The sequence below is a fragment of the Protopterus annectens genome, chromosome 10.part0, assembly GCF_019279795.1.
Source record: "Protopterus annectens isolate FY-2018-M chromosome 10.part0, PAN1.0, whole genome shotgun sequence".
NCBI lineage: Eukaryota > Metazoa > Chordata > Ceratodontiformes > Protopteridae > Protopterus > Protopterus annectens.
Genome location: NC_056744.1, coordinates 981,444,049 through 981,471,780, shown reverse-complemented (window position 1 = coordinate 981,471,780; position 27,732 = coordinate 981,444,049). Strand labels below are relative to the sequence as shown.

Here is a 27,732-nt window from a genome sequence, read left to right as displayed (position 1 = left end):
TGTCACTTCACCAGACTCCAAAGGGATATCCTTAAGGAGCTAGGTGAGGTAGTACAGGATCCTAGAGCTGCAGGGGCTCAAGAAAAAATTGCTTTGCAGCTAGGAACCCTTAACTCCATTGCAAACTCCTCCATGCGACTAATATCATATGCGGCGGATGGAGCGAGTAGGGCCGCAGGTACAGGTGTGGCTCTTAGACGCCAAGCCTGGATGCGGCTATGTGATTTTGCAGATCCCTTTAAGGCGTCCTTCACAAACTCTCCCTTTGACGGGTCAGCTTTGTTTGGCCCTCAAGTGAAGGAAACGTTGACCAGGTGTGAGCAAGACGGCAAAACTCTTTCTGCCGTAGGAGTCCGTTTTTCCACCCCTTCTAGACCTTATCCCAAAGGGCAGAAGGGTGGCAAGATGTGGTTCCGCAAATCCCAAGGAGTCACGCCGGATTCACGTGGTCAGTTTACCCCTAGAGGCAGAGGGGGTAACAACAACAGATGCCGCTCTAGAGGCAGAGGGGGTCCACAAAACCAGGGAAGCAGAGAGCCTCTCTCTGACAAGCCCTTTCAGCATCCCTGAGATGTTGCCCGACTGTCCGTCCTTGGAGGCAGTCGGGGGAAGACTATCGCTGTACCCAGAAGCCTGGCGTTCCCTCACTCAAGACAGATGGGTACAGTCGATCATATCCGAGGGTTACAAAATTCCTTTCGAGGAAAGTCCTTTCTATCACTCAAATTCCCTTCCAGATGTTCCACCCGGTCTAAGGGAAATTGCAGAGTTAGAAGTTTTAAAACTACTGCAAAAAAGAGCCATTCAGCCACTTACAACAGATCATTCAGAGCCCGGAATCTACTCAAGGTTCTTTTTGGTCCCCAAAAAGACGGGAGACTGGAGACCAATATTGGATCTCAGCAGACTCAACAAGTCTGTGAGGAAGACAAGATTCCGAATGGTCACTCTTCAGTCAGTTCTGCCCTTCTTACAGAAGGACAACTGGATGTGCTCAATAGATCTTCAGGATGCGTACTATCACATAAAAATTCACAGACGCTCCAGGAGATTTCTCCGCTTTCGGCTGGGGTCCAGTCATTTCCAGTTCAGAGCCCTGCCCTTTGGTCTCACTACAGCCCCAGAGTGTTCACCAGATGTATGGCAGTGGTCACGGCTCACCTGAGACGTCAAGGATTCCAGGTGTTTCCGTATCTCGACGACTGGCTCCTTTCAGCCACCACCAGGCATCAGCTTGTTCAAGCCAGGGATTATACAATAAATCTTTGTTCTCAATTGGGCATCTCGATCAACTCCGAAAAATCATCCTTATTGCCCTGCCAGTCTATTACTTTCATAGGCGCAAACTTAAACACTGTTCGGATGTCAGCTACCCTTACAGATCAAAGAATTTCAGACATTCAAAGTCACGTCAGGATCATTCTAGCCAACAAGAAGGTACAGGCCAGAATGGTTCTAAAGGTGTTAGGTCTCATGGCTGCGGCCATTACTCTTCTTCCCCTGGCTCGCTTCTACATGCGCCTTCTTCAATGGATGTTGTTCACTCAGTGGTCTTACCAACAACTTCCATTGCGTCACCAAATACTGGTGACACAGATTTGCAAGAATCATCTTGCTTGGTGGATCACTTCTCCCCAGATTCACCAAAGCAGACACTTTGTACCCCCATCCCCGGTAGCCACTGTCACCACGGATGCCTCCCTGATCGGGTGGGGGGGTCATTATCAGGGCAGGATGGTTCATGGGACGTGGCAACCTTTAGAATACCACCTGCACATAAATGTCCTAGAGATGAGAGCAGTGCTTTTAACGTTGCAAGCCCTCAACGACTTTCTTCCCGTAGGGACAATTGCAGTCCACACAGACAACATGTCTGTAGTTTGGTATATCAACAAACAGGGCGGAACCAAGTCCTATCCCTTGTGTCGAGAAGCTCTCAGACTTTGGCAATGGGCGATCTCCTCTCATCGGTTTCTGGTAGCAACGCACATCCCTGGGAAAACCAACATTTTAGCGGACAGATTGAGCAGAGCTATTCTCATGCCTCACGAGTGGTCTCTCAAGCAATCTATAGTGGAAGAGATTTTTCTGAAATGGGGTCGCCCATGTTGCGATCTTTTTGCTACTCCCCAAAACAGCAAATGCCCAGACTTCTTCTCTCTCTTCCCTCTGCCAGGCCATCCCCCCAGAGACGCTCTGACCCAGGATTGGTCCCAGGGACTTCTTTATGCCTTTCCTCCTTTTCCTCTGATCCCTCAAGTTATCCAGAAAGCAACCGTTTTGAGAGCCAAAATGATTCTCATTGCTCCTTATTGGCCTCGACAAATTTGGTTTCCGTTCCTCCATCGTCACCTTTTGGTGCAGCCGTGGCATCTGGACCCAGTGCCAGATCTTCTGATTCACCAATCCGGTCAGCTGCACCGGTCTATCCCTTCTCTCAACCTCACAGCATGGTTGCTCCACTTCCTTCCTTAGCCAGGCTTACCTTGATCTCTAACCCCGTTAGAGACATACTAGTAGCTTCCTTAAAATCCTCTACCAGGAGGATTTATACAAGCAAGTGGAAACGTTTCTCTTATTGGGCTAAAGCCAAGAATATTGATCCCTTCACTGCTCCAGTTCAGGCAGTTTTGGATTTCTTAGCGGAGATTTTTCATGCAGGCTCCTCTTCTTCCACAGTTAGAGTCCAATTGGCTGCTATCTCGAACTTTCATGTCGGGTTCGCAGATCACAATATCATGTCCCACAGACTTTGTAGAGCCTTCTTGAAGGGAATTTTCCTCCTGAAGCCTCCAATCAGGAATCCTCCCCCTCAATGGGATCTAAATTTAGTGCTGACATCCTTGATTCTTCCCCCCTTCGAGCCAGCTGTTTCTTGCTCCCTGAAATTTCTTTCATGGAAAACCTTATTCCTAGTAGCTATTACATCAGCCAGGAGGGTGTCTGAACTTCATGCTCTATCTGTTCGACCCCCCTATTTGGTCTTTCACAAAGACAGAGTATCATTGAGAACTAATCCGACCTTTTTGCCCAAGGTCGCCTCAAAGACTAATTTGAATCAATCCATTGATCTCCCTGTATTTTTTCCAAACTATTCAAACAGATCGGAACAAAAACTACATTATCTTGATGTCCACCGCCAACTCAGATATTATTTGGACAGAACTAAACAATTTAGGAAATCCGATCAACTCTTTGTTTCCTATGCTGATAACAAGAAAGGCCTTCCTGTCTCAAAAGTGACCTTATCTAGATGGCTTTCTTCTGTCATCTCTGAAATTTATCGGCTCAGGGGAAAACAGCTGTGCTCTAAACCTAAAGCACATTCAACTAGAAGCTTAGCTACTTCTACAGCCTTTCAAGCTAGACTTCCTTTAGACACTATTTGTGCAGCGGCCACTTGGGCTACTCCTCATACTTTTGTTTCCCATTACAAATTGGACTTTGCCTCCAGGGACAGAGCCAGTTTTGGCTCTACAGTCCTCAAGAGTCTGTTCCATTGAGCCACCCAGGATAGAGGTGCTAGGGACGTGGTCCCATCAAGCAAGAATGAAGGCGAGATTGACAACTTAACATTGAGAAGTTATGTACCTACCATAACGTTCCATGTTAGTTGTCTTCTCTCGCCTTCTTTCTTGCGACCCTCCCTCCTTCCCCCAGGCCTGGACAGACCTTTTTCTACAAGGAATTATTATGCTGATGACCATTCAGAGCTGGTCCTTCTTCCATCCTGCAGGCTTTCTTTCTTCCTTTGGGAAGTGTTTATGCTTGGTGCTATTGCCCTTTGTCATCAAACGAGATCTGGGTACTTACCGCCTTGCATCATGGGATATGGGGCTGCCTCGAGCTGGTAAAAGTGACTCTCGAGCTTAGCAAGTGCCGAGTCGGAGCCGAGGATCGGCTCCGAACCCATCAAGCAAGAAAGAAGGCGAGAGAAGACAACTAACATGGAACGTTATGGTAGGTACATAACTTCTCATTTTTTTACAACTGCACCTTTGTGTTATAAGTAACCTCAATTCTAGTGATGTCAGAAGCTTTGTCATCATCAACCACCTTTTTTCCATTTTTTCTACATGGGGATGGTTGTCATGTCAACTTTTGGTGTGTTTCAGTTCGGTGCCTCTCTCTTGAAAGTCAAGCCTGATTGTCCTTGGTCTTCACTCATGTAATCCATCCTTCCCTTCTGTTCTTGTCTCGTCTCGTCTCTCCCAAATCTGTTTTAACAAATCATCTTCTGCTTTCCTGCACATTTACTGAAGCACCTTAATTTTTTCTCTTTAGCCTTCTCTGCAGTTGGTGTTACTTTGGCTTCTTCTCCAACGTCCTCTTATTTCTTCTGTCCCCCAGTGCCCATTGTTCCACCCATCTCATGCACTTGACTTACTCTCATCTCATACTTCCTCAACTAACCTGTTTTCAGGTTTCTGTGCCATACAGAAACACTGATTGCATCATTTTAAACAACTTGCTTTTCAACTTCTTTGGCATTCTTCAGTCATATCCTACCCCAGACACTTTGTGCTAGTTGGTTGCATCACCTCTGATTCTAATTAATTATTTTGATTCATTAAAAACTGTGTATATGTTGTATATAAGTTTTATTCTATGGCATTCATGCAATTCTATGTTTACTGTATTGCTATTTTGCCTTCTTCTGAATCTCTCCATTGTGTTGCTGTCTTATTTATCCCTGCGGCAACGGGGCTGGGTCTGAAACTGTTCAGTATTGATCAGTGCCATTCTACAGTAGTCAAGCGTACATAAATAAAATTGTATAAAAAAGTTAAATATTGGACAGAGTCACCTAGGGAGGTGAGAATATGTATACAAGAGCATGGAAGTAAGAATTTTGTTTTTGCTACCTGTTTGATTAAATCCACATGTTTAAGGAATGCGAGTCTTGTGGCATAAAATTCGACCCCAGGATAGATATATTGTCTGCAGTGTGCCTTGGTCACCTTTAAAAGCTGACTGTAATATCTTCATTGCATTTGGTAACGCATGTTAATTGGCAGGAAAAAATGATTTTGAAAGGTGCTTTGCTAAGTGAAGGGTCAACCCTAGAAGAGGCTTCTGCCTCCCAAGGGTGATAAGGATGGTACTGAATTTTCTAAGTGTAAGAATAGAGAGAAATACCTCAAAAGGTGGTAGAAGAGGGAGGGTGGAGAGAAATCCCTTTCTCCTAAAGAGACTACCCGGATAGTACAGAAGACAGAGAGACTTGCAGAAGTGTTCCTGCAGATGATTCTTGTGCTTTACAGTTAGATGCTAATGTCATGGACAATAAGCCACCTAGACTTTATATACAGAGTAGATTTTCTTCTTATCAAAAATAGAATTAGGCAGGTTTGCATTCCGTTAGACCTTTGCTCATCACGCTTATTTACTTCTTCCAGTCCAACAATTGCCACTTTCCCTGTCATAGCATTGATTCCTGCAAGGCCATTTAGCAACCTACACAGGCCAGATTTTTTCCAGCAGTTTGTCCGTGCTGTCTGTTGACCATCAGCCTCCCCTGTCATCTAGACAGCTATCAGAGGTAGTTAATATTTTTCTAGTTTTTGTTTTGGGCTTTTTAAATGATTTCTGTGGTTATTAAATAATATTGTTTTTAAGGTTAGATTATAAATGTCTAAATTTACTTTTTTTAATCTGGTCTCTGAAATGAAGTAATGGATGTCACTATAGGTAACAGGCTTACTTCTGCATAGCTGTTAGTTGATAAATAGAATTTCAGTAGTGAAGAGATCTGTTATCTAACCAGGCTTGCACTTTTAAAATAAGCTCAGCATATTGCATTAATGTATTTTTTTAAACAGTCTCCGAAACACTCAACATCTCTCCTTTGAAATCTTTTACTAGCTTAGAGTACTGAGCTAGGTTTCCTCTCTCTAATAGAGTAGATGACTGCTTGAAGAAAGGTAATTTACAGAATTCTTGGGAATCACTGTGGTATAATGCTTACATAGCCCCTCGGCCATCAAGCTTCCCCCAGCTGTGTTCAAGCTTGTTTTTCCCCAGTAGTGAGGAATCCACAAATTGAGTGAGAGCCATCTAGAGAGGCTGTTATACAGCAGATATTGGGGCTGTTTGTTCTCTTGTCAGTATTCTGGCAATTGGATAGTTTTAGTTAAGCCCCCCCTCCCAAGAGGGAGCAATTCAAGTCACCATAGAGGCTCACAATACCTTCCCACATGGGTGTGTGATGCTGCATGCTCATTATGAAATTGACCGTCATTATTAGTGGCTTGCTGAGCTGAGTTCCTCCCCCAAGGCCACACACACACGGGTTCTGTTTCTCTCTTCCGAGGGAACAGATGCAGTATGCGGACAGCTTGTCCTCCCTTACCAACACTATTAAGTACCTGAATCACATTGAACCTGGGTAACAATCAGGTCTTTCTCCCTGTGTGCCACCAGTGTCAACTTGCTTATAATCTCTTTTGCCAGATATCCCTGTATGCAAGTTATGATTCTTCATAATGCTTACTTCACTGTTGTCAGATTAGTTGCATTTGGCTGAAAATTTTCACTGTTATGTAAGGTTTGTAAATAGGATCAGAGTGACACTGTTTGTTCATAGATTCATAGTTCTGGGCTAGACTAATGACCACCGGGTCATTTATAAGCCTAGGAGTACAGTCCAACCCTGTTGTGTCCCTATCCTGTGTATCATGGGTGTTTATTAGGAAGGGGGGGGGTGTTAGAAATTTCTGAAGGTTATTTGGGGGGAGGAATTTAGTTTCGGCATTACTGTCTGCCTCTTTAGATCAGCGATATGGAGGCTAGGTGCAGGGTAAACTTCTGATTTCTCATCCATTGGTCAAGGTTAAGTTTAAATAGGGTTGGGTATGGACTCAACTCCACATGGATGGGGAACCTGTTCCAGAGCATGGGGATCCTCTGAGGCGCATACTCCTGGCATGTCTTATTTATGTCACAAGTACACTGTAAATCCTTGTATCTAGTGGGTTCTGATGCTGTTCATTTTGCAGATGTGCAAAGAGGTCGGTAGAGCTGGATCCAAGGATGCCTTGAATACCAGGCATAGTTTGCCCTTCAATAACCTGTAGAAGACCTAGAGATAGGGCTTTAAGATGATTTGTATAGGACATTGAGTTTATATCCTGGAGTCTCCTGGTAAGGAATCTTTGTGGGCATTTCACATGTTGCATATATTTGGTCAGGTACATGCAGAAGGGAACATTATACTCGGTGATGCGTCTGATAAGGGCTGAATCAAGTGGCACTATGACTTCCTTGGACCTGGATGTCATGGCTTTATAAGTGGAGAGACATAGAATGATTTTATTATTACTTTGGCCGCATGTTGGTCAAAGGCCAGATTACTGTCTTCATATGTTCCCAGGTCCCTGGCTACTGGGTCAACTCTTAGGGTTGTCTTTATCAATGGAGTAACTAGCCTGGGTGTCAATTTTCAAAAATAAATAAATAAAAAAAACACACACACTATAATACATTTCTTAGTACTGAGTTTTAGTCCGTGGATTTGACAGTAGTCATTTATCTGTGTTAGACCCTCTTGTAAGATGTATGTGTCATGGGGAAATCTATGATAGCTCCCAATTTTGCAGTCCTCTGCAAACTTGGTCAACCAAAGGCCCTTGACATTAGCCTTTACCTCAGAGAAGTAGATGCCAAATAGGTGCAGTCCTAGCATAGATCCTTGAGGTATCCTGCTGGTGATCGGTATTTTAGTGGACGTGTTATCACCAATCCTGACTTTTTGAGTCATGTCTGTGAGCCAACTGGCAGTCTAGCAAGTTATATAGGGGTCTGTGCCTAGTCCAGTGAGTTTGTCAACTATATTTGCATGGGATATCGTAACAGACATTTTAGCCAAGTCCAGGTAGGCAGTATGAACCATTTTCACCTCTTCCATTGCCACAGTGACCTTCTCAAAGAAGGCCCACCAGGTTTAGTAGGCGTATGTGTGGTAGATATAGTTGCATAAATGATATTAGGATGAAGTTTCCAGTAATCATAAATGTAAGAACTGTCTCTGCTTAGTATTAGTCATGTAATCAGTTAGGCTGCCCCACCACCCTCACCACCACCATCAAAGACTGGTACCTTGGTGTTGGATGCTCACTTCAGCCTCCACTGGATAATCTACTACAGCACCCAGAGTGCTAACTGATCCTGTGTTTTCTAAACTGAATTCAGGCCTTCTCCTTTAATATGTTGTACTTGGCCCTTTACCCTGTTGTTTTTAGTCCATTAGGTCTGCTGCCATCATTTTCCTCAGATGCAAAAGTATTGCAGAATTTTCCTCGGATGCAAAAGTATTGCAGAATTGTCCTCCTATACCTAGGATGTACATTGAGAGTTTAGGTGCTATACTGGAAAAACTGTCAGAAAGTCAGGTAAGTTTTCTTTTTCGTTCCCTTTCATGAAAAGTTGACTAGGCCTACTTGCTACTAAGCAATTATTTTCAAATTGGTTGGCCTATACTGCCTTCTGTTTTGACAAGTATAATGAGGTATTTCAAGGTCCCTTGAAAATGCGTATTACTAGTGCTGCTGTATATTTTAGGTGTTTTAACTGCAGGTATACATGAAGTAGCCACTTTTCTTTTTACACATTTAAACACTGCAAGCTAGATGTACAGTCTGGAGTAGGACATGCTTTGCAACTCCTTGGTTTTATTTTGTCAGCCATTTAAGCCCACTGGATACAAGTGACCCTTTTCTTGAACAACCCCAGTAGCATTGTCTGGTTAAGTTCAGAGTCCAGTATTAGGCAAATGGAGGCTGGGGAATCTAAGCTGTGACTACAAGAAACTGCTAGTTAACAATTCATAGCCTTAATTCTGTTCTCTGTCAGATGATATGGTTCAATATATGTGGTAGAGTAAAGAAGTATTGTTTATTCCTGATGTCTCATAAGCTTTCAGTTGACTGCAAGGGATGCTGCAGTTGTCCATTGCCATGGATTTCCAGCTGCTGTATGAAGTTCCACATAAATGTTATAGGTTATGTATAGTATACTTTGGCCTATACACTCACCGTAACGTACTTACATGGTAGTTATCTGTCATCAGACCACTCTTAATAATGCTCATTCAACACCATTACTAGCGTATGCAAGGGACATACAGAGCTGTGAAAAAAAAACAGCTTATATTGATGTAACTACTATTGTTGAGTAACTAGAATAGTATAGTTTACTGCTGTAGTAACTTCTTCCATGAAGATCTGCTGCTGTGTTGAATCTGACCACGTCTGTGCTTTTATTTCTTGAGAAACGTTGAACAGGGGTTAAGTTCTGGAAACTTGTGTGGTGAATTCCCCCTGAGCAAGAAAAAAGGACCCATGATTTGGGCAAAGGGGGCATGCCACTCTAAATGTTGAAGCACAAGTGTTAAGAGTTATGAGGACACCAAGTAGCAAACACCCTCTGCAAGAGACCACTTGAATATCTGCTGTTTTGGTATGTACTCCCTCGTGGTTTTATGGAGCAGTTTGGCTTCTAAATGGTAATATAAAAGAGTGTTAGAATGAATAAACTTGCTGATGCCAGCTAATTAAAGTAGTTTGGTCATTGTCATTGAAAGACAGTTTTGTTCTTTCAGCATTTTGTACTTTAAATGTTGCAGGTAGTCATGTCATCAATACAAGTTCTTGGCGTGAAGGGCAGAAGCTTGTGAAGAAAGTCTTGGGTCCATCTCCCAAGTTGCAAGAGAAGAGGGCGCAGTCTACTGACAGAACAGGACGAGAGAGGGATGTCAAACCAGGTGACTGACTCTGTAAAGTTTATCTCGTTTCTTTAAACTTTTTTCTTTTTACAACATTGTCTGTAATATTTTGTAGTTGCTCTGCTTTTAAACTCATTGCATTGTACATATTTTGTGTTAATCTGTCACCTTACTACCAGTCATCTTTCTTGATGGACTGTTTAGGAATACAGAGGCCGTTGAATACCATGCCTTTTGCATTCTGTTTCATTTGACTTTTGGAGCTAGTCAAAAATAAGGCACTATGTTGTGGGACACTTTAGATAATTGAAGTATACTTCTGCTCATTTTGTTGCAGCAGTAGGAACACTTACTTGTCTTTTAACCACTCTGTTGGCTGAAAATACTAGGATCCTGTTGTAGCCAGACATTGAGATGCTGAAGTCTTGGTAAACGTTGTCCCTGTACAGTGCCTTTAGGGAATAAGCATATGTTGGATGTTGCTCTTGACTGTCTCATGTCCATTTTATTAAAGATGTTTCACTACCTTGAGTAGCTTACCTTGTAAAGCAGATCATATGAGTATTCCATCTTGGCATGTTATGAGGTTTCTGGACCTACCCAAGCAGTTTACATTCTGAAGGCAAATATGACTGCATGGCATGTGGGAGGATGATGTTTTCATAAGACTGCTCTACTTCATTTCCTTCTTTTATGCAAGAGCAGTCTTTTGCACCTGTTGTTGCACAAAGTAAGCCCGCTCCTTATTCTCATCAGTGTTCCGTTTTCAATCCAAAATGCTTGAGTTAGATTGGTGGGTGATGCATGGAAATTAATAGCAACATATTTGTGTGGCATTTTAAAGGGCAGAAGAGTTCAGGATGTGAGAAAGTCTTTTTTGAGGCAGCATTGCATATCAACATCTTTGAGATGAGGGCAGTCCTGATCGTTCTAGCCTTGCAAGACTCCCTTACAGACATGCGACTCCCATCCACTCTTGCAAAATGTCGGAGTTTAGAACATTAAGAGACGTGAAAGAGCTCTCTAAAATCCTTTACTCTGAAAGGCTGTGATAGTGTAGAAATTGAACTGTCACGCTGTTTTCTCCTTCTCGGACATATTTCAAGGGAGAGCAGCTGTCTGGCAGACAAACTTAACTGCTGTGTATAGACAATCCTTAAGACCAGATCCAGAGATTTTCATCTGCGTTTGATTTTTTTTCAGGGGGTTGCTAATACAGTGGTGTAGCCGTTGTTCAGGTCTTAAACAGTGAAAGCCGTATTTAAACCTCTTCCTTCTGAAGAAGCATCTGTGCAATTGTTCTCCGTCATTGACACTTCAGATGAAGTTGTTTGTTAATACTGCTACCTGTGTTTGTCTTTCTGTTTCAATGTAGGAATCTCCACAAATTAACAGTCCACTGTGTTGGTTTTGATTCATTCTTGATTTGATTATTGATATCCTAAATGTCTGGCTTGGTTCACATGATGGCATTTGAACTGGTGATGTCCCTTGCTTGTGCCATGTTCATCATTAAGTTTGGCATAGTTTCTTTTGGATATGGTAAGAGTATGGCCATACCCTGTAAACAGCTGGAGCAGGACCTACAAGCATTACAACTGATCAGCTGGTAAAACTGTCCCAGACTGCCAGCCACCCTTCTTCTACCCTGTAATGGACTCTTTATCATTGCCTTGCATGAGACAGTTGAGGAAAACAGACCCAGTCTGCCTTAATATTTTTTTTGAAGAGAAAATGCTTATCTTCATTGAGAGTAATTCCATTTTTTGTAGAATAACTTAAATACAAATGTGTCTCCAGTGATGTCTGCTACATCTGTCTTCAACCTGTAGGACTTTGGATCAGACACCAGCCAGTTCTAAAATCTTTAGGCCACTTGGCTCTGCCTCCCTTACCCATAACTCCCAACTTCTCCATTTCCCCAGATCTAGTTTACCACCATTCGAGTCTGCAGTTTGATCTTGGCTTTGCTTACTCTTGTTTTGAGAAGTTAGTATTGTGATTTGGTAAGAGTTTACTGTTCCCATACCCTTGGTTTGTACCCTTTTTCGTTCCTTGTCCTTGTAGGTAGTTGGGTAGATAGGTTGATACTGTCACTGGTGTTAATTTTTCCCTTCCTGTCCTTTTGTCAGGTTGTAGTGTGTTGGGGTACTCGTGTGTATTTTCTATAGCATGGAGCATAGGGCTGAGATGTTGTTGAAAGGCCTTCTGCCCTTGGGTTCTTCTGCAGCTACCTCTGGCTCTGAGGTTACATCTCCCACGATTCCTAAGACTGGGTCCAAAAAGCCTTGAGAGCGAGAGTCAGACTTACTAAAAGGGATCATATGAGGTCCTCTTCATCTTCTACTTCTGGACTAGGTCCCTTAAGCTCACCAGACCCAACATCTCTGAGTTGATTGCCTTTGACTCCCAAATCGGGTAAAACTAGTAAACTTCCTTTGGTTTCAATCATCTCAAGGCCCTTCTTGACCAAAGGGACACCTTCAGGTAGGGCAGCTTCCCTGTTTTTTTCTGAGCACCCCAACTAAGCAATCGCCAGAGTCCTCCCCGTCTCCACCCCAGCTCAGGGCCTCTCCGTCTTGGATATGCAGAACATGGGATCTTCATCCAAAAGACCTTCTAAGCCCAGTTTGGTGGCTTCATCCATCTGGTCATCAAGGTGGGCAGCATCAAAACCTCTGCTCCAGAGCAGCTGATGAGGTCCTTTTTGCAGGAGCAGATGCAATTAGGCATCAGAGCCTTCTACTCCATCCTTCTAGCTTTTTCCCTTCCGGCTGAATTTCCACCCTCCTGGTCTGGTCTGACAACATTGACATCTTTGACTCTGTCCTTTTCCATGGTAGCTTTGGCATTGACTTTTTTTGGGCCATCTGGATCGCAAAGCTGTGGCGTTAAAGCTGGAATTTCTGCATCAGGGTTGATGCTTACTGTTTTTAGGATAGTCACTTCCAGTTGGGGCTTCAGCTTTTGACAGCTTGGTGCATGTCTCAATGTTGCCGTGTCTCCCTCCAGTTCAGAGCTGTTTGTAGTACCCTGTGGTACTGAGACTCTTGGACCTCAACCTCAGCCTTCAGAGTTGTAGAGAGGATGTTTTCCACTTGGGAGAAGGGTTGGATTTTTCCAGGCAGTATCCACTCCTCTTTTTCATCAGCATCTGTGACCAGTCTGGTGCTGCGGTAGCGTTGTCGCCTCGCAGGAAGATGTCCTGTTCGATTCTCAGCTAAAGCATCTTCTGTGTGGAGACATGGGTGAATGGGTGCACCTTCGTTGAAGGTTGTGCGTCAGGGCTGGCAACTCTGTATGTAAAAATCTACTGCCAGTCATTAGCGGACCGGAGTTCTGCTGTGGCGACCCCCAACTGGGAAAAGCCGAAAGATACAACAACATCTGTGACCAGTCATCACTCTGCTCCTGGACAGCTTATGTCACCCAGCTTCCAGTCTTCCCCCCTTGGCAGGACTTCCCAACACTTTCCCTTCCTTTATAGCTTTGTCAGAAAGAAGGTTTCTGGAAAGAGAAAGTGTAAGAGGAAACACCTGGGTTCTCCAAAGGACTTTCTTAACTAGGATACTGACCCTGAGGAAGGTGAGGGATCCCCTGAGTCTCTGCATGATGATGCCTGTTTTAGTGATTTATTGGAATTGCTTTGCCAGCATGATGGCTGGACCACCGAAGTGCCCCCCACAGAGGAATCGGTATGGAGGCTTGTGGTGTGTGCCTATTCATGCCTTGGGTGGTTCCCCCTCCAGATGCCCTTATAGACCTGACATCCTGGAGGCAGTGGAAGGAATCTGACACAGTAGAGCCCATTCCCAGAAAGCTGGAGAAGTCACACCCACCCCAAGACAGGCGTCATTGGAGTAAGTCATCAGTACTATTGTGGTGGTGGCAACCACCAAGAAGGAGATTTCTGAAGAGAGCTCATAGGTTCACTCTTCTCAAACAGGGAGCCTCAGGTGTTGGATCAATTGGGGAAGCATTACTATGCCTCAGCCATTTTTGCATTGAGAGACCTTAACTACCTGTCACACTTGACAAAACTAAAACAGATCTGGTGTCTGAAGTGTTAAGTGCCCTCAAGACACAGCAGTCTCCAGAAACACAGAAGATACTGGAGACTCCGTTGTCTACCCTGGTTTCCATTACAGTGTTTCCATGAGTCTTGTATTGAATGTGGATGATGGAGCATCTCAAGTGGCAGGCAGGCAGTATTGCCATTCGGTGCTACGGTTGGATGCGTTTGTGTAATTTTGCAGATTGGTTCAAGGCATCCTTCATTAATGACCCCTTTAATGGGTCCTCCTTGTTTGGGCCATACCTGGACACTGACATGGAGCGAAAAAGAGGGTAGGATGCTGTCTGCCATAGGAGTACGATTTGTTCATTAAACAGACTAAGTTCTTAGTAGTCACAGTGCAATCCATTATACTTCTTTCTGAGGAAGAATGATGGATGTGCTTGATAAACCTCTAGGAAGTTTATCATCACGTCAAGTTAGACAGGTGTTCCAGGAGTTTCCTACTCTTCTGGCTGGGGCCAAGTATTACCAGTTCAGAGCCCTGCCATTTGGTTTGACCACAGCCCCCTCAGTGTTCATCAAGTGCATGGCAGAGCAGTTACAGCCTGGCTCTGGCTGCAAGGATTTCAAGTCTTTCCATACCTGGATAATTGGTGTCTCACCATCCCCATAAGAGCATCGTTGATCTTGGCCAGGGACTCCTTACTCCATCTGTGTGACAACTTAGACATCACTCTCAAGTTTCCAAAACCGAGCCTTCAGCCTGTACAGATTTTGAAGTTCATAGGGTGTTATTTAGGCAGGATCAACCAAATTACTGGGCTGCTGAGCTGCAGAGTTTTCAGCCTTTGAGCTCAGGCTCTGACAATGCTTGCAACTCTGAAGCCAGCAGCATATGCCGTTATAAAGCTTCTGGGTTATATGGGAGTGCTAATAGGGTTGGTTTCTTTAGCTAGATATCACATGAGGGGCTCTACATTGGACTATGGCTGTTTAGTGGTCCTCCCTTAGTCATCCTTTGGATTTCCCAGTAAGGTTATTGAAAGTGTGTCACAAGCAGATTCCCTGGTGGTTGCAGTCTCCCTTGGTAACCGAAGAAAGACTATTTGTAATACATTCTCTCTTGGTCATGGTCACCATGGACTCCTCCCTCCTGGGGTGGGAAAACATTTCGAAGGGAGGATGGTTCAATGGCCCTGGTCTAACCCAGAGGTCCACAATCACATCACTGTTCTAGAGATGATGGCAGTCTTCCTCGAGTTGCAGGCTTTTAGGATGCCCTTATCAGGAGTATGATTGTGATAAAGACAGACAATGTGTCTGTTGTCTGGTATCTCTGCAAATGGGGGGTACATGTTTTTATCCTTTTGCAGGGAGGTCACGAGAGTCTGGCATTGGACGATTTCAACGATTTCTGATGGCAACACACATCCTGGGGAAGTCCAGCATTCTGACTTACAGCCTCAGCCAGAGCATTCTGTTGCCTCAGGAATTGTCCCTAAATCCAGCAGTGGGAGCTCGGATTTTTTGGCGTTGGGGCACTCTGTGTTGCAATCTGTTTGCCTTCCTGTCCAACACCAAGTACAGCAACTATTATGCCCTTGTTCCCCCCTCCAGGACATTCACCCAAGGATGCTCTGGTACTTGCTTGGCTCCCGGGGCTATTTTATGCTTATCCTCTAGTGCCTTTGATGGTAAAGTTTATACAGAAAGCAGCTTGCTGCAGAGCTACAGTGATTGTCATTGCTCCCTTTTGGCCTCATCAGGCGTGGTTTCCCTCCTTTGGCATCTTCTGAAGTACCCCCCTGGGTACTGAATCCCATTTTGGATCTTATTTTTCATCCAGCAGGCCTGCATTCCCCTTATTCTTCAGTCCCTCAAGTTACCCACATGTTTCTTGCAGTTCCCATGATGGCTAGAAACTTTTGCTGGTGGTTGTTCATATGTTGTCATCTTCTCAGAAGCAATCCACTAGAAAAGTGCATTCCAGTAAATGTAAAAGGTTGGTTCTTTAGGCAGAGGACTCGACCCTTTCTCTGCCCCTTTGGATTCTGTTTTGGATTTTCTCACTGAGTTGTTTCATTCGGGTTCTAGTTTATAAAGTGCAGTTAGAGGCCATTTCCAACTTTTGCATTGGCAGAGATAGTGTGCCTCTGGTTTCCCCTCAAGATCTCCAAAGCATTTCTCAAAGGTACATTTCTACTCCACCCTCCATTTCCTCCCAGGGATCTGCCCTTTGTTCTGCAGGTCCTTGCAGGCCTTTCATAACCTTCAGCTACTTCTGACTTGAAGCTGTCATTTTGGAAAACTTTATTTTTGGTGGTGGTTACTTCTGCAAGAAGGGTTTCAGAGTTGCAAGCTCTTGATTCTTCACCCCCTTATTTTGTGCTCCATAAAGACAGGGTTTTTCTTCTTTATGAATCCTTTTTTGCCAAAGGTAGGTTCCAAGAATAACCTTAACAATTCTGTTCAACTTCCTGTGCTTTTTTCCAAGTTTTGCAACAAAGGTGGATATACATAGACAATGATTTTATTTGGACTGTACAAGAGCTATCAGAAAATCCGGTAAGTTGTTTGTTTCCTTTTCAAAATTCAGGCTGGGCTCATCTGTATTTAAAGTAACTTTATGTAGCTGTCAGATTGTATTTTATTTGCATAAGCCCTGAGAGACCGTGCCACACAAACCTAAAGGTCATTCTACAAGGTCTATGGCAACTTCTACAGCTCTCCTTTCTAGAGTGTCAATAGATGATGCTTGTGCAGCTGTTACTTGGCTAGGTCACCACACGTTTGTCACATTGTAATCTGGATACTCCGTCTAGATCCAGAGCTTCCTTTAGCTTCACTGTAATGGAATAGCCATCCTTAGTTCGTCCTGAGGAATTTTTCTGTGGCTGGGGACTCTGGCTCATATGTTGAAGCCAGACATAGCAGACGTTGGATATAGAAGTTATGTACTCGCCATAATGATAGATCTGTGTTCTCTCTCCATCTGCTTCACTCTTCCTGCCCCCCACCTTCTTGTTGACTTGACGAATCTCCCTCTTTAGATGTCCTGACATCAGAGGTTGTTGGGCCCACTTTGTGGAGTCTTACATTATCCTTGGTTGTCATAACCCAGTTTTTAGGAGTGTGCTTTTTCAGAAATGTGTGTCTCTCTCTTGATTTCTTTCATGGAAGAAACTTAGTCTGTGGAACTGAAGGAGGAGTGGGGAGTTATGGTTAATGGAGGTGGAGCCAAGTTGCTAAAGGCTTTAGAATTGACCGGTTTTGTATCCCAAGTCCTACCGGTTGAACCAAACTGAGACAGACAACATGGATCTATCGTTACGGTGAGTACATAACTTTCAATTTCATTTTTGTTAAGGTTTTACCTTTGTTTTGGAATTTTTTTTTCCTTAAACCATTTATTTGTTGGCTGTGCCAGTGCCATTTGGCAGCTTAAATTACAAGTGAGAGAGAGAATAAGGAGAAAAATGTCTTGTATCATTCCCATAAAAGGATTTCATTGCACAGAGCCCCATTGCTTCTTTGTGGGTGTTTGTCCTTGCATTCTGCCGCAGTGTTTCATTTGTTCAACAGGTGTGTCTACTAGAGGAAAGTCCCTCCATAAGAAAGGCACAAGGTATGTGTTTGTTTACATGCAGTTTACCAGATTTACTCTTAATTTTATTTATTTATTTTATTTTACATTTGTTAACCGGGGGTGTCTGACTGAGCCGAAAAGGCCCTTTTTCAGCAGAGGCCCGGGGAGAAAAGCTCCACAAAGAAAAATTACAGATACATTTAGTTATTCAGACATAATCAGTATACACACAAATTACAAGAGACATGTTTTTACAGTGGTATGCGGCACACACAGTTACAGTGGAGAGAACAATCAAAAAAGATATTAATTTTAAAAATAAAGGTAAGTAATAGATTTGTGGTGTACAGCTGAACTTTGGAATGTAGGTAGAATACATACATAGTACACAGGTACAGTACATACATTGTAGATTAGCCAGTGTTTGTGAGTAAGATTGAAAAACTATTATCAATTGCTCTAGATTTAGTATGCATATGTTATCCGCTTTCACTAGCCTGGGGAGCAATCATGGCACTGCCAACTTTTCTTGAGATGTTGCCTGATGAGGTCTTTAAAGGAGGCTTTGGATGATGTGTTTTGAATGCTAGTAGGGACAGAGTTCCATTTTTAGCCACCGAACTACTATATAGTGCATCTCCAAAGCTATTGTAGCTGTTGGTGACTTCTAGTAGTAGTTTGCTTGATGATCTAAGAGGCCTTTTGGCTGAGTGATGTTGTACTAGGTTTTTGAGGGCAGGACATTTATTGGGGAGGTAATAGATAGAATGACAGAGGCAGAGCTGATTGTAGGTTAGGAGGTTGGGCAGTTCAAGCCAGTGGAGCTGTCTCAAAGCAGTACAGTGATGAGTTCTATATGAGCAATTTGCAGCAAAGCGGGCAATTCTGTTATAGCAAGCTTCCATTTTGCTTAGTTCAGTTTTGTTGAGATTAGTCAGAATGGGAGATGCATAGAGTAGGGTGGATAGAAGTTGGGAGCGAGCAATGGCTGATCTTGTGTTGTTGGTAAGAAATGGTTTGATACGGTTGAGTGACCCCAGTTTGGCATGTACTTTTTTAATAGTTAAGTTCAGATGACTATCAAATTTAGGTGGGAGTCTATGGTTATTCCCAATAGCTTAGCCTGTGCCACTGGAGCAATTGGAGTAGCATTTGTGGAGTAGATAGTGAATTGACTGTTAGTGTTTTTGTTAGAACTGGTTATAACCATAAGCTGAGTTTTCTTTGGATTGAGGATAAGTTGGGCTTTGGTAAGGTAGTTTTCAACGTCAGAGAATGCTAGTTGAGTTGTTTGCAAGAGGGTGGGAATGTTTTGTGCAGCACAGATTAAGGTAGTGTCATCTGCATACTGAATTATAGATGCATGCTGTGTGGAGGTGTGGAGGTCATTTGTGAAGACTGTGAATAGTAGTGGTCCTAAGATAGAACCCTGTGGGACTCCTATAGTTATGGGCAGCTGAGGAGAGAGAGAATTTTCCCATTTCACAGCTTGGTACCTGTCAGTTAAGTAGCTTTGGAACCAGGTAAGAGTGGAATTAGATAGATGATATTGGTTTAGTTTGTTTAGCAGGATTTGGTGCGAGACTGTGTCAAATGCTTTGGACATATCCAAAAAAAGAGTTGACACTTGCAGGCCTTCATTTTTGAGACGGTTTACTGTGTCTGTGAAGCAGAGGAGAGCTGTAGTGGTACTATGGGCAGGTCTGAAACCATGCTGAGTAGGTGACAGGATGTTGCAGTCTAGGAGATAGTTTAGCATCTGGGTATGGATGCATTTTTCTAGGATTTTGGCCAGGGGGGAGAGTAAAGCAATGGGTCTGTAGTTATTAAGTTCAGTGGAGGTCCCGCCTTTATGTATGGGTGTAACATAGGATATTTTCCAGAGTTTGGGCACATAGTTTTCAACAATTGATCTGTTTATGAGAGTGGAGACTGGGATAGCAATAGCATCTGCTGTAAGTTTCAAGAAATAGCTGGGGAGTAGGTCGGCTGCTGTTGATGAGGTTTTAGTTTGGAGAGCATGCTTTTGATTGAAGTGGTGGAAACTGTTTGGAGGGTAAAGCTAGTATTAGAGTTATTTGTGTTGGGGGGGATAGTGAGGAAGGAACTGTCCTGTGATACTAAGGATAGAATTGAGTTCACAAAGTGGGAGTTGAATTGTGTTTCGATGGGAACTTTGGTGTCAGGGGTGGTTGGTTTGGGGTAGCCTTTTGGGTGGATTTTAGTAGCTGGTTTACATTTTGCCAAAATTTTTGTGGGTTGTGTTGGTATTTAGTTTGTAATGTTGTGTAGTAGGATTTTTTGTCCAGCCTAATGCATTTTTTGCACGGTTGCGCAGTTCTTGGTACTTAGTTAGGCTTTGTGTTTCTTTGTTTCTATTGATAGTAACGCCAGGCAGTGTCTCTGGACTTGAGGATTTGTTTGGTTTCTTTACTGAGCCATGGGTTTGTAGAGGTTCTAACCTTGATTTTGCGCAATGGAGCGACAGTGTCTAGGTGTTGTAGAAATGTTTTGTTGAAATATGCTACAGCCTGGTCAAGTGGGAGGGTTTTTAGGGGGGTCCAGTCACAGTTACACAGTAAAGTGTGGAGGACCTCAGGAGAGAATTGTTTTGTGTTTCTAGTGGATATATAGTTAGTGGTTTTGCATATGCTTGTTCTACTACATAAAGTATATTATGTTGTGGTCACTTAAGGTGTCTGGGAGACTGCCTGTGTGAGGGTACAATGTGGGGTTGCTAGTTAGGACCCAGTCAAGGATGGATTCCCTTTTAGATTTTTTATCACACCTAGTTGGAATTTGGACTAGCTGCTGGTAGCCATGGAGATTTATTAGATTACTTGGTGGTTCTGATACACAGGTGAACCAATCTAGGTTGAAGTCCCCCAGAATAAGGGTTTCTTGTGAGTATGTGGAAGAACACCAGGATAAGAAGTCTTCAAGGCTAGCAGGTGTATTACCAGGTGGAATATAGATCACAATTATGGTGATGACCTTTTAAGGGTGAAGTTGAAGTTGTGAGATAAGTATGTCCCAATTATTGGGGGAGGGGTAGGAATTTGGTAATTGACGGACAGTTAAGTTGGACTTGTACAGTAAGGCAGTTCCACCCCCTTTACGAAGTGGTCTGTCTTGTCTAATGATACTGTAGCCGGTAGGGAGAACTTCTGAGTTAGCTATGTTTTTATTTAGCCAGGTTTCTGTTAAAGCAACTATGTCTGGGGAGTAGTGTGCTATTGTGGCCTGGAGTTCAGGTATTTTATTTTTGATACTTCTAATATTAATATTTAGCATTAAAAGATGGTTGGTTTTGCTGCTGTTGTTGATTTGCCCAGGGATGAAGAAAGTGGGGGTGTTATGTTCTGACATTTGTGTTTGAGCAGTTTGTGTTGGACAGGATGGATTTGGGCCTGGGTTGGGGTGGATAATCCCCACTTATGGTGAGCCTGGAGTTAAAATGGTTATAGAGATGTTGGAGTTTGGTGAGGAGTGTGAGAAAGTATTGTGTTTTTTTGGAGTAGGAATGAGAGCATATGTGTTTAGTTCTGAATTGGTCCGTTATGCAGTTCTTGAACAAGTGTGGGCAAATATTATTATAATGTGTGGTGCCTGTGTATGAGAGTGCATAATGCAGTGTTGTGCTACTAAGTTTAGGGATATTGCTAGAGTGATAACTTGTGGTGTTGTAAAGAATTATGAGAAGACAGACTAGATTTAGTTGTGTGATAGTCATGGTTATAAAGTCTATGTTGTTTCTAGGTGGGGGGGTCTGAATAGGAATTATAGGGTTGCACTATATGTGGATGGGGAAGTAATGTGGGTGATGCAAACAATGCCTAGTGGGAATGAGAGTGATTGGGAGTATTTTGTGTGGAGCAAGTTGGTGGGGTTTAATGTGATATGACTTGAGGAGCTGTGATTGGTGGAGGTGATGTGAGGGTGAGCTGTGGGTGTGGCTATGATCACTATAAATGTAGAGGTAGTGGGGGCGGGAGGGAATAGGGGGCAGGGCAGGGGAGCGGAGAGAGCCCGAGCGTTAGCGAGGGCGAACGGAGCGGGGCAGAGCCAGAGCCAACCAAGGCAAGAGAAAAAAGTAAGTATTACTTTACAAATCTGAACACTTTTAAAACAAATTCCTGAGGTCTAATGGCTTACCGGCTAGCAGAATGTAATTGCTGAAAGCACTTGTGTCCTGCTGGGAGACTAGAAATTTAAAGATGGCTCCATGCTCAGCAGGATTCTAATATAGACTTTGTATTGGGGGAGGGAGATAGCACAAGGGGTGTAAACCAGGTGGAATGCAAAGAAACCAGAGAGGCAATCAGTGGAAATCAGTGAAGGCCTCGGAGAGGGTAAGTAATAATTCAAACTACCTGTAAAGTGAAGGAGAGAAGAGACAGCAAAGTTTATTAAGGTTGGGAGTGTGTCTTTACATTGACTTGCTGATTAGTAACCAGTTTGTGCACAGATTAGAGTAGGGAGATACATTAGCAATGATAGAGATGCAAATAAGCAGGTGATCCTCCAAGTGATACAAACTAAGGCAGAAAGAACTGAGAGGGCTGCTTGATGGTTAAATTAATTTAGTCACAGGGATGTGAATTAAATCTATACTGTCTATTGGACAGTTAGGATTACTGTACTATCGGGGACACAAGGCTACAACAGTCAGTTTTATTAGCAAGCTGAGAACTACTAAGAAATACTGCTAATGTAATAGCTTCACTCTCATAAAACATACAAGTAGAATGCCTGGGTGGACTGACCCTGCTCTTGAGGCTCAAAATGTATATCCTTGTTTTGTTTAGTTTGCAATACTGATTCCTTCTTACACTGTATAGATGGAGTGGTAGCCGCAGACTGCAAATTTGCTTGAGTGTGCTACTGTATAGATGGAGTGGTAGCCGCAGACTGCAAATTTGCTTGAGTGTGCTCCTGCTCTTGAGGCTCAAAATGTATATCCTTGTTTTGTTTAGTTTGCAATACTGATTCCTTCTTACACTGTATAGATGGAGTGGTAGCCGCAGACTGCAAATTTGCTTGAGTGTGCTCCTGCTCTTGAGGCTCAAAATGTATATCCTTGTTTTGTTTAGTTTGCAATACTGATTCCTTCTTACACTGTATAGATGGAGTGGTAGCCGGAGACTGCAAATTTGCTTGAGTGTGCTCCTGCTCTTGAGGCTCAAAATGTATATCCTTGTTTTGTTTAGTTTGCAATACTGATTCCTTCTTACACTGTATAGATGGAGTGGTAGCCGGAGACTGCAAATTTGCTTGAGTGTGCTCCTGCTCTTGAGGCTCAAAATGTATATCCTTGTTTTGTTTAGTTTGCAATACTGATTCCTTCTTACACTGTATAGATGGAGTGGTAGCCAGACTGCAAATTTGCTCGAGTGTGCTCCTGCTCTTGAGGCTCAAAATGTATATCCTTGTTTTGTTTAGTTTGCAATACTGATTCCTTCTTACACTGTATAGATGGAGTGGTAGCCGCAGACTGCAAATTTGCTTGAGTGTGCTCCTGCTCTTGAGGCTCAAAATGTATATCCTTGTTTTGTTTAGTTTGCAATACTGATTCCTTCTTACACTGTATAGATGGAGTGGTAGCCGCAGACTGCAAATTTGCTTGAGTGTGCTCGGCTAGCAGAATGTAATTGCTGAAAGCACTTGTGTCCTGCTGGGAGACTAGAAATTTAAATTTTAAGGTCAGGAAAAGCCCTGACACCTTTCACACAGTAGGTTATAGAGCCCAAGGATCTCTGCATCCCTTAACTGTGACATCTGCTTTTATTGCCAGAAGAATATGTTGCATCTCTTTAGATCCCCACCCAAGATGTCAAAGAAAGTACGGTGCAAGAGAAAACGCACAGACTCCTGCTCCCAGGCTCTTCACTGAGTAGACATGGGTGATGAGGAGGACAAAAATTCTATTGCATCCTCTCTTGAAGATCCCAAGTCTGAGGATTTTTTTTTGACATAATGCATGGGACAGAGAATTGGTAACTAACTTGGTACCTTAACTAAAGACGAGGCTGTTGAAGTCTTTTTGGTGTACAGCTCAGTCCTTATGTGGGTGGTTTTAGCTATGGTGGATGTCCAAGGGAATGCCACCAAATTAGCCTAGGAAAAATTCAACATGGTGGTCCCTGTTCCTTAGAGGACTGACCTGTATCCTATGGTTACTAGAGCATGTTTTGGTTAGGGGCTTCTGTGCCTTAATACCTTTATCACAGCTTTAAGAATCTTGTGACACCCCCCCCCGAGCTAGGCTGTCCATCCACTGGACAAGGAGTCCAAAATGCATCCTCCTTGCCTGCACCTTCAAGTGCTTGAACTCCTACTCAAGCTCTGATTCTCTGGGCTGTAGTCAGGACTTTTATCCTTCTGTGCAACCAGTGCACACCAGAGATGCCCTGATCTGGAAATGTCCCTGTGAGTGCTTTTACAACCCACCCCTGCCATTTCCTGTGATGAAAATGTTTGTCCAGAAAGTTTGAAGAGTGCAAAGCCAGAATTAATCTTAAAGCATCCTTTTGGCTGCCTTTTGTGATTTATTGCTTCTTCTGATTTTGTTCTTTGAAAAGCCCCTGTGGTTGCATCCAGCCAGGACACTTTTGCCCCACCTATAGGGAAATTCTCACCCTGGTTTGTAGTCTGTCAGGTTAACTACCTGTTACTTCTAGTTTCTGTAGTAGCCATTGGCTCCTTTCTCACTAGGGTGGGCCATGTAATTTCATTCACCCAAAAAATCCTAATAGTCTCAAGATTTATAAGGACAGACAAACATTTTTTTGTGTGTGTTATGTCTGTGGTTCTAGACTCAGCCTTCATTCTATCCACATTGGATTATTTAGTGTTTTACCTTTTACCCATGTGCCTGCTGACTGACTAGCTTCCTCGCTCTGAGTTAGATTTATATGTGAGCCATCAGACCGATGTAATACAGGCAACTATAAGAGCTGTTTATGTCCTTAAATGAGGACATTTTTGTTTATGGCCTAATTCCTGCTCCTTGAGAAATTATGGGGGCATGTAACCTGCACCACTGCTGTAGCTAGTTTGTGTTCACCTCTGTTAATGCATGCTCCCATGCATTTGCTCAAATAAAGCCCTTGCCAGTTGGTGGTTTGGTGTGCCACATGTACACCTCCAGGACACAAGTCTGCCTCTTTCCACCATAGGATTGCTACAGCCTGTAGCCAGCTCCTCTCCTCTTCCTTGGGATAGGAATGCCCATACCCCTTGTTAGCTATATCAAGCACCAGAGTTGCTAATCAAACTCTGGTCACTTGGGATGTAATTGGGACTTTATACCTCTACACCACTGGGCTAGCTTATACTAGATTATTTTGCTCAGGATTTTGATTCCAGCTTGAGTTATTCCTCCTTCAGAGTTCAGTTTTCAGTCATTTCCAATTTTAATTAAAGCTGCAACTCTTCTTTAGATTCATTTTTAATGTTTGTAAAGCTTTTTAAAGGATGCAGTCTTAAGACAATACCCTACAAGCTCCTATACCACCTCGGAATATGCACTCTGTATTAGAAAAGTTGGCTTTTCCTCCTTTTTGACATATGCTTCAGATCTGAAGCATTGTGCTTGGAAGATTTTTTTCTGCGATGGTGGTTACCTTTATCAGGAGAATTTCTGAGATTTATGTCTTGTTAACTCAGTGTCCATATCTAGTAAGTCACAGAGTGAGTCACTGTCTGCTGTTTTCCTTTGTGCCAAAAGTGGCTGCTCCTCAGTCTCAATTATATACCCATCTGCTGCTGTTTTCCCTGATACTATAATCTGGAAATATCTTCTCCATTGCATAGATGTACATTGCCCTTGAGTTCTTTGGTTGAAAGGTCAAAGCCTTTCTACAAGGATGGATAACTGTTTGTTGATTTTTCTAAAATAAAGACTGAGAAAATGATTCCTGTACTAATATAGCCAGATAGCCGACTGACTATCCTTTTCTGCTTTAAGAACTGCAGTAAATATTTTTTGCTACTTGAGTCAAATTCTGCCACAGCAGTCACCAGACTCTCAGCTTTTTTTTTTTCCAGAAATACATGTCTGTTTGATATTTATGCAGTAGCTAATTTGTTTACTTTCAATACATTTCTAAGGCACTTTAAAGCAAGATGAGATGTCCAAGTCCATGACTTTCTTTTGGGCCACTGTAATGGGTATTTTCTTGTAAGGGTGATTGCCAGGAAGACACTGCTTACCTGTTTACAAAGGACGGAACCCTTTTTACCAGAAAGAGTAGATCCATCCTTCATAACATGCCCACCTTCCCTTCCTTGGCTATGGCATAGTTCTCGAGTCATAGTTTTCTCAATTCTGATTCTTTTCATGGCTTACTTCACATTTGGAGAAGCTATGCACAGCACTGTGCTTTATGGAATATCTGGTGAGTGTTTGGCAGCCTGGGAAGGCATTACCTGCCAAGTAGTTCTAACACTCACTCACTCACATTATTGTTGATAGTTATAGACAATTGACCCAGTTTTCCACATCTTTTAATATATATATATACATAATGTTTGTTTCTGAATCCTTTATTGTCTCCTGTGGCCTCTTTCATTGCTACTGTATGCTTTCTAGTTCAGATCCTTCAGAATGCATGGGATGTAGAATAGAAGTTTGAATCCCAGCCTCATATGTTTTGTAGAGCCCAAAAGGTGTCCATTTGCTCTTTATGTAAGCTTGTCTTCTGAGACACTTGGAGGACTATGGACTCTATTTTTCTGCTTCTAGATGCTGCTTTGAGTTTGAACAAGAAGCTTCACTGAATTGATTTTAGCCACTGCCATCCTAAATTATGATATAAATCATGTCCTGTCTTCATAATTCTTTCTAAGGGGCTCTCATGGAGTTGGCCTTTTACAGCTACTGTTGTTAATATAAAATACAAGTGTACATTTCCTAGATGTACCCAGTCTGCTTTCCCTGGTTGCTGAGAAAATGTTTTTTGTTAATGAAGCTTTCCCCCATTAACAGAGTAGATATCCAAACTGAACTCATTACAGTTTTCATCACTGACGTCCAGCTGGGGTACCAAAGCTTTACCTTCCTGAGGTTGTACATCTGATGTATGACCTCAGCTAATGTGTGCTGGGTTATAAAGGATGGAGAGACGCATAAGATCATCAGATTATCTTGCTGCCAGCCCGAGTACAGGTCATGCACCTGTCAAGACTGATCAAAGTTAGGTCGTTGGTAACACTGGCTTTGCTAATCTTAGTTAGAGAAGTGTCCAGTTGAGTAATCTTCCTTCTCTTACTTCTTAGACCTTTGGTTTAAAATTGTTAGATGTCAGCTAGGAGAGATGAGAGTGAGTGCGGTAGTCATATTCCGTATAAGGACTTGTCCATCATGTGCCTTTTCTACCCAGGCCCATATTACAACTACATATCCTGTTTCATTTGTCAGTCATTTGTACCCAAGACCCTCAGATCAAGACTTCCTGGCTTAATACCTTTCTTGAAACCCAGTGATTGAGACCTTTCCCACTCTAAGATGATGGACTCTCAGGACCCTGATGTTGAACTTCCCCTTAAGAAAAAAACTCATGACCCCAAGATGATTCTTAGTCCAACATCTCTGAGTCAGACGTACCCACTGATGAGGTCAAACCGACAGCATGTCCGATTAACTCTCAGGCGCCTGCTACCAAGATCCCATTGGAGGGTTGGTATGGCCCCTGAGGCCTTGCAGACTGCGGATACCTTGGATGAACTGTCTTACTGCAGAGGCCCGCACAAAATCCCTCAGATCATTGTATGGGAGGAGGTTTGTGCTAGGCTTACTGAAATTAGAGTAGCTTCCAATCCTCCAAGGCTAGTACAGGCAGACATCACCCCAAAAAGGAAGAAACAAAAAGCAAGCATCTAACAATCCCCTTCTCCTTCCAGGGAAAAAGAGTAGATGGACTTCTCCCTGGGCTTATTTAAAGCAAACATGGCCCTGAAACCTCCTGCTTTTGTGACCCAGCTATCTCAAGCTGCACCACAAAAGGAAGTCTTGGATTCTTCTTCATTTGAAGAGGATACTGAACCAGATTCTGAGCATTCTATGGATTACTCTTCACAAGTCCACTCTCCAAAACAAGTATCCTTGGATGAAGGAGACTCTCTTTTGCCTGACTGTCCTCTGGAAGAGGCTTCCTTTGAAGAAACCATTCAGAACATGATGAGACACTGTGAGTGGCAGTTGAGACAAATCTCAGAAGTACAAAAAAAAATGCTACAGCCTTCAGGAGATGAATACTCTGGCTCCTTTTCCAGTTCCTTCAGTCCTCGAAGCTTATCTTGATGGTTTCCATTCTTCTTGGTTAACACCTGACTCAGCCACCTGCTTCTAAAAGACTGGACAGGTTTTATAAGGTTCCTGATTAAGTTAAATACATGTATAAAAGC

The 27,732-nt window shown here is 43.0% G+C and overlaps 1 protein-coding gene across 1 annotated transcript in view; it reads left to right on the top strand.

Annotated features, from left to right (window-relative positions):
• The window catches only part of CEP350 (centrosomal protein 350), a 3,609,946-nt gene that overhangs the window by 1,000,830 nt on the left and 2,581,384 nt on the right, over window positions 1–27,732 (top strand). The window contains exon 7 of the mRNA XM_044085746.1: window positions 9,623–9,760. Within this exon, the coding sequence (XP_043941681.1) occupies window positions 9,623–9,760 (138 nt within the window). The remainder of the gene's footprint in view (window positions 1–9,622; window positions 9,761–27,732) is intronic.